Source organism: Platichthys flesus, chromosome 5 (genome assembly GCF_949316205.1).
Source record: "Platichthys flesus chromosome 5, fPlaFle2.1, whole genome shotgun sequence".
Lineage (NCBI taxonomy): Eukaryota > Metazoa > Chordata > Actinopteri > Pleuronectiformes > Pleuronectidae > Platichthys > Platichthys flesus.
The window spans coordinates 3,770,924-3,778,689 of NC_084949.1; the positions used below are offsets into that span (position 1 = coordinate 3,770,924).

The 7,766-nt window shown below is 39.9% G+C and overlaps 1 protein-coding gene across 1 annotated transcript; it reads left to right on the forward strand.

Moving 5' to 3' along the window:
- The first annotated feature begins 3,044 nt into the window (after window positions 1-3,044).
- Window positions 3,045-4,789, forward strand: LOC133953165 (small integral membrane protein 26-like). The gene is made up of 2 exons (XM_062386956.1): window positions 3,045-3,271; window positions 4,348-4,789. The coding sequence occupies exons 1-2, from the start codon at window positions 3,148-3,150 to the stop codon at window positions 4,521-4,523; spliced, it is 300 nt and encodes a 99-aa protein (XP_062242940.1). The 5' UTR covers window positions 3,045-3,147; the 3' UTR covers window positions 4,524-4,789.
- The last annotated feature ends 2,977 nt before the right edge of the window (window positions 4,790-7,766 follow it).

Consider the following 7,766-nt stretch of genomic DNA (forward strand, 5'->3'; position numbering starts at 1 on the left):
TACTTCATGTTGGTTGCCACCCACCAATAAACCGAACAAAGAAAAATAATGTATATAATTCCGCTTTATGTGAGTGTATAAACAGATTTATGTCCCCACAACATGACTGATACCTTGAAACACACACACACACACACACACACACAAACGATAGCAAGGCTGCAATTAATCTTTTCACTGGTGTTCAGGATTTTCTTTAGCTACAACATACATGAAATCATTATTTTTTTGGACCAGTTGGGGCACAGGAAAAAACTGAAAACGGCCACTGATGTCATCACCTCACCAAGCTATTATGACCACTGTATTGTCGACATGTGCCACCATATCTGCTAAATGGTGTGGACCTGCTGATCTCTGTGTTGTTAGGTGCTGCCAGTGGGAATAACTGAACTTTCATGCAGAAAACTGCTGACTTCTACAGCAGGACACCAGGTTAATAAGAGTGGGTTTGCTATGATTCATTTATGTAACATGCCCTGTTGACCCATCACATTTTTCCCATCACAGATACATTGATCCCATTTTTATTCATTTATAGGACAAATAAATCATTTGTGGTACGTTCTGGTATTCTGGAGCGTGCATTTGAATAAGGGTTCGGAATTTGAATATCTGTGAATTTTATTTTACATGTGATTTATGTGGGTGTGATGAAAACGATAGAGGACAAGAAGATTTAAGATCTCAAGAAATAAAGAAACTTTTCTGATCTTTTGAAGGATGAGTGATGAGTTGATAAAAAGACTGAAATGCTCTTGATTTAAACGTATGAGTTACCATGTTCAAAATACGTGTTGATTTGACAGCAAATTAGACAGCAACACATTGTGATGATCTCCATTTGCTCACAGGTCAATGTTCCAGTCTCCACTGATGCATTTGACCTTCAACTTTAAACCAGCCAGCTCGGCTTTGTTTTGGACTTGGTTCAGGCTAAAATAGTAAAAAAAATAACACTATTCTTGAGTCTTGTGTTTTCGGTACAGGAGTTATGACTGAACTCCACACCCAGCAGCTATCTGCTATTATACAGGTATGTCTGTGCGCTGGCAAGTTGGGATCTTAAGACAAGACACTACAGGTGAATGGGATACAAATTTGAAAAAGATATCACCATGGAACTTTCCGAGGGTACTACAAACTTTACATTTTTCATTCTTAAAAATCCTATTTTGCGAAAATGCCCTTTGGATCTGCAAATGCAAATTTGATTAAATTTAATCAAATAAAAATCTCAATAGCAAATTGGACGTTTCCTTTCCAATAGTCTCAGAGAAAACACGTTGTGCATTTTTTTTTCTCTTCTTATCCCAGTTAGAGGATCAATCATAACAGTTTCAAGTTACAGATGAAATGTAATCTGTATAAACATGTAAATGAAATAGTGGCTACTATAAATCAAATTGAAAAGTTATTTCAATTCAGTTTCAAGTTACCGTTGTTAGAAAGTACCACAGGTCATAAATCCCCAGAGCAGGCCCCTGCCTTTATTAGGCCTTTAGTTTTGGGGGGCCACCAGCGCCTCGTGCCACCAAAATTATTGACCATATACTGTATGTCAATGCTTGATCATTTACTCCACTGAAAGTACCACAAACAACCACATCATTTTTCTATGAATCATGTCTCCACCATCTTATCAACAGGCAACCTGCCAGCCACAGGTGTTTCACAACATCAGTGCATCATAAACTCATTTTGCGTGATACCATTTTAGAGAAGATAGTGTGTGACTCATCACTGGCTCTGCTACAAATCCACCCACACAAGCTACAGAGATTGGTCAGAGATATGGGACAGAAATCGTTTGTTTATGAAGTGTGAACTGTTTTGACATTATTATTCTACTGATGTTCTACACTTTTCAAATCTGATGACAAGACCTAAAGCTATAATGCAGAGATAGTATTCAATTTTTTTGTGTAAAGCACTTTTTAACCTTGTTTAGATAAGTGCTTTACAAATTAAGTTATTTTTATTGTTATTACTAAATAATGCACCTATGATTACTAATTTGTTTGTTAAAAATCATGAACAACGTTGTTGTTCAGAGGTAACGTGCATGTGTGGAATCTTAGAGTAGCCACAAGGCAAGTCAGGTGACAGCTTTGACCTTTATTCCATGCATCATAGCAGAAACATAATATATCATTAAAAGTGTGTTGTGACTCATATCTAATACATGAGGCATTGATGGGCAGGTGCTCAAAGCATGTCCCAGGAAATTGCTTCAACTTTCCTACCATAAAATACTCTTTATGGATACAGTTTATGTGAAACCAAACTGAAATAATTTGTTTCATTAAATATAAAAGAAAATTAGTAAAATAAAAAGGCACAGCGAGTGCATGTTATTTTGAACATTCATGCGGTAACATATACAAATAAGTCATTGAAAAAATATAATTTTATTCGGTTTTATTCACCTATCTTTGCATGCCAACTCAGTCAAGATCAAACATGATCATGTTGAATAAGATTTAATCACATGACCCGGTCTGACATTTCATTCTATCACACACAATAAGACTGATTGTATTCCATTTGTGCTTCTTCAGAAGAGGCTCATGTTGCAGCAGGACAGACGCACAGACTTCAATGAACATGGCTGCACATTGTGATTATGCAACATCACAAACATATCAATGATTTAAGGGCACAACATCTGTAAATATTTCATAGTACAAGCACATGTATTTAAACACAAATTAATTTCGAATCACTGTCTTTCTCACTATATTTCAAAAGTACAATGTAGACTGTAGTATGAGACATTGATATTTGACTTTTCCTGTATAATAAATACTAAATATAATGAAAATCATTTAGCTTTCTGTCAGATTAGATAGATGATTTTAAATGTAACCCAGTTTTTTGTTGTTTTTAGCTTTTAAACAAAATATTGCCTCTAATACAATATTGACTGTTTAATTAAATAAGGTCTAATTACATTGGGTTTTTTTTCCATTTCTTGACAACGCAAATATTCATCATGTTTCTTTAAATCGAATTGGTCACGCCCCGGAATATTGTGTTTGGTACTTCCGGTAGTATTGTCATGGCGGCGTCCTGAACGGACTGACCTGAAGAAAAACCAAAACATTCAGACTTTAGATCAACATTCTCTACAGAGCCGCTGCAGCCATGATGTTAAAGGACGTGGTGAAGTGGAATAAACGAGTGTCAGCAGTTTACGCTCTCGGTATCTGGAGCATGATCGGTTCATACGCGTATTACAAATACACAGATCGTAATGAGGACAAACCCGGTGAGAGAACATCCCTCTCTCTCTCTCTCTCTCTCTCTCTCTCTCTCTCTCTCTCTCTCTCTATTCGCTACCCTCGTCACCGTGTGTGCGTCTGTTTGTACCTGTGTTTCTGCTGTGATGGGAAATAACTAAACACAAACAACCAGAGAGTCTGCATTAATGAACATAAACTCACCGGAATGATATGGATAACTGACCACAGCTATCAAAACAGAGAATTTACAGTAAATGTGGTCCGGTGTGACCACATCCCATAATAAACTGTTTAAACAGCAGTGCACAAAGCCAGTTATGAATGAGGATATTTATGCCAGTGAGTGTTGATTGGTAATATTTGTAATTCTACTGACATTGGCTTGTATTTACAGACATTACAGTCATCACTGGTGTCACCTCTCTCGGTGACACTCTAAGTAACGACTGTTGTTTTGTTCTTCACCATGAATAATCCCTGTTAGAAGTTTTCCGCTGTATAGACACGTGAGTTTGACTTAAACTAGTGTGTCTGTAACAATCATTTAAACTCATTCCTGTTTTTATTATTGTAGTGTACGGTCATGCTTAAACCTGACACTCTTTAGTTTCATGTTTTTCATTTGTGAAATGCTTTAACTTTGTTTTGAGAAGTGCTGTATAAATAAGATATCATCGTAAATAATAAAGATTTTATTATTGTTGTTTTGCAATGCACATCAGCTGGAGTAACAGGTTGGCATGGATAAATGAGTCAAAAAGGCCATGCATTGTATTACAATTATTTATTTAGTTAGAATTTGCTCCATATGTATATGGAGCAAATTCTGCTGCCATGCTGATCCATTAGTAATAATAATGATCCAATCCAAAATAATAGCTGATTATAATAATAATGACCGAAAAAATGACAGAGGTAATGCTTACATTACCTCTGTACTCTAACATAACTTTGATAATTTCTGATTAAGTGTTAGGTCTGATAACTAAAGTCATGTTAATTTAGACATTTAGACACTTCTAGCTTTGTCAATTAAATGAGGCCTACACTCAATTTACCTTCTGATCACTAAATCCCTTTTTATTTTCTCCCTCCACCTCAGAGAAAAGCAAAGAAAGGGTAGAAGAGCAGGAGGATCCAAACCAAGTTGTGTACGTGACACCTCACACTAAAACTGTCATCGTCTACAAGGAAGACTTTGTCCCGTACAGCACAAGGATCTTGAGTTTCATCAAATCATTCAGCGGTGGACCTGGGACTGGAGACAGTGACAAGTAGTTGCATCAGCACAAAGGACTGAATCCACTGGAAGTTCAATCTCGTCATGAATCAAACTTTGTGACGCGGAATGAATTTATGCATTTTTGAGAACATTATTATAATGTGGGGAGAAGAAGAGTCCAATGCAGTCTACTCAAGCTGTCATAATGTTTGGATGCCAACTGACTATCACCCTACATAACATGTTATATTATTAAAATAATATAACACTTCCACCTTTTACAGTTGCCACCATGCTTTAATAAACTCATATTTAAACATGTGCTCCAATTCCATTATCTTTATTTATAATGTTAATATCGTAGGCCGTTAGGATACTTAATATAATTGAAGGCATTATTATTGGCAGATCAACTTAATGTTGTGTTACTATGCTAGTGTTAACACACAACAGTCCGGTACTACCTGCTGATATGTACTGATATAACAGAAGCAAAATAAATTCCGCTGATATGTACTGATATAACAGAAGCAAAATAAATTCTACTCATGTGAAACATTAAACTGTTGTTTACTCAGAGTCAGAGATGTTCATTAATCAGAGCTTCTCAGGGAGACTTGGCAGAGGCAGCTAGATTCAGCCACCATTATTTACGCCAAGGAAGTTCTGTTTCCGTCAGCGTTTGTTTGTCAGTTGGTAAGATTACGCCAAGACTACTCAACTGATGAAGTTTTCTGGAGGGATGGAACATGACACAAGACAGATAAAATACATTTAGGCGCAGTTCCAGATCAGGAGGCTGATTCACTTTCTTTTACTATGTGAGACATGATGTTAAACATTCTCGTTGATTTCTCAGGATATAATTCATAGCTGTTGACGAAATCAGGCATGTTTAAGGGAACATTTTTTATGACTGTGTGCAATTTGGTGAAAATCCAAATAAAAATCTGGATCCAGTGAATTTAAATATGGTTTCATAAGGGGCCTGTTGGGCCTTTACAGAGGTATTTTACATTTTATTAACTCCTGTATTCTCCCTTCTGTGACATGTCATCTACGACAAAAATTATTGGAACGTTTTTTGATTATACAAGAATTCAACACTATAGCTAACTGCCGCCTCAAAATATACAGCTGAATTGAGTCTATATAGAACAACATAGCAATCTCCACAAAACTGAACACGAGTGTAAGTTATGTTTTACGGGGCACTGATCTGGGCACCCAGTAAATCCCCTTAACCACAATTTTGCAAATATGTTGCGATTCACATTTCCTATTAACATTCACAGTGACTATTTAAATTAAAGATTAAGATTAAGATGTATTTATTAGTCCCAAACACATGCACAGACATGCACAGGCACACTCATGCAGGTAGGGAAATTTAACCTCGGCTTTTGACCCATCTGGTGCAGGACACACAGAGCAGTGAGCGACCATATGTGAGCATATGTTGGGGGAGTAAGGTGCCTTGCTCAGGGGCACTAGACAGGGTAGGGAGAATCCTCTTGGATTTTTGGACGGATCAATCCAGGTTCGTCTTTTTGTTGTTTCTTCGTGGAGTCGAAACAGAGACAAACCAGAGACCTTCCCGATTGGCAACATCCATCAGCAGTGGCGGTTTTGGGCACGGGCGAACCGGGGAGCCACCCGGGGCGGCACCTTCTCATGTCACGTGGGGGGCGGCACGAGCACTTAAAAAAAAAGTAAGTAATCTGGCTCGCGAAGCGGTTTTCTATTATCTATCATATCACTGTGTGTGGAATTGGCAAATTGGCGCCCCCTGCAACTGCAGCGCCCCTGCTTGATGCTGTGTGAGAAAGGGGAAGGGGAGGGGGCGCGGGGGACAGTTCACCTCTGGGTCTCCTAAATGGAACGGACAAGGGGGGAATCCACTGTATAGAGCAGTGATTATCAAACTGTGTGGCGCTCCCAATGTTTTAACGTCCGCATCTCTTTAACGGCGGAGCAGTAAACAATTCGCTCTTTCGCCGTAGACAGGGGTCTGCAACCCGCGGCTCTGAAGAGCCGCCTCTCTGCAGTGGCTTCCTGAACAGTGTTGTGTGTGTCGCGGACAGCACACTCACAGACAGGCGCCCGGGACCATTACCATTATTTGCATAATTTGCACCATTACCATTATGCAAATAATTACCATTATTTGCATAATGGTAATGGTCGCTATAGGACGTACAGAGAGTGAGAAAAAAACATCCTAATTATGAGCTTTCTTCTACAGAAGCATGCACTTCACAAAAATAAAGAAATAAAAACTAAAGGTGAATGCAATACGCTTCCATATTCTTCTGTTGATTCTTTTTTTTATATTTCCATTGAAGTAGGCCATCACTTCTCAAAATAACTTCATGACTTTAATGCTGTATGTAGAGCTTGTCCTGTATTGGTAAATGTTAGAATATCAAATTATATCAAAAGGCTGTTATGTGGGGTGGAACTGCTAGCTCTACGTCCAGCCCTCCTTCTTTATCCGGTCTTGGGACCGGCAAAAGGATCCAAAAGAGATACTCTGGCATATCTCACGACTCTATGATGTGCGCTGCAAGATGATGTGCGCCACAATGATGTGCCCTACAGGATGAAGTGCGCGCAGGATGATGTGCACCGCAGGATGATGTGCGCCGCAGGATGATGTGCACCGCAGGATGAAGTGCGCAACAGGACGATGTGCGCCGCACAATGAGGTGCTCCGCAGGATGATGTGCGGTGATGATGATATGCGCTGCAGGATGATATGCGTTGCACAATGATCTGCAGTGATGATGTGCAGCGCAGGATAATGTGCGCTGCCCGATGATGTGTGGTGATGATGTGCGCTGCAGGATGATGTGGGTGGCAGGATGATGTGCGCAGCACGATGAGATGCATGGGCCTCAGGATGATGCCGCAGGATGATGTGCGCTGCGCGATGATGTGCAGTGATGATGATATGTGCAGCAGGATGATGTGCTGCAAGATCCTGCAGCGCTCATCATCCTGCGACGCACATCATCCTCATCGGCGCCCATCTTCCTGTGGCGCACATCTTCCTGCAGCAAACATCATCTTTCGGTGCACATCATCTTGCAGCGCACATCATCCTGCTGCGCACATCATCCTGGGGCACACATCATCGTGCAGCACACATCATCCTGCAGCACACATCATCGTGCAGCGCACATCATCCTGCGGCACATCATCACCGCACATCATCGTGCAGCGCACATCATCCTGTGGCGCACTTCATCCTGCAGCACACATCATCGTGCAGCGCACATCATCCTGCGGCACATCAT

What these genes read in the sequence shown, in the direction of transcription:
- LOC133953165 (XM_062386956.1), top strand. Translation starts at nt 3,148, where the DNA reads ATGATGTTAAAGGACGTGGTGAAGTGGAATAAACGAGTGTCAGCAGTT. An exon ending in TCGTAATGAGGACAAACCCG is followed by an intron (nt 3,272 to 4,347) that starts GTGAGAGAACAT and finishes CCTCCACCTCAG; the next exon opens with AGAAAAGCAAAGAAAGGGTA.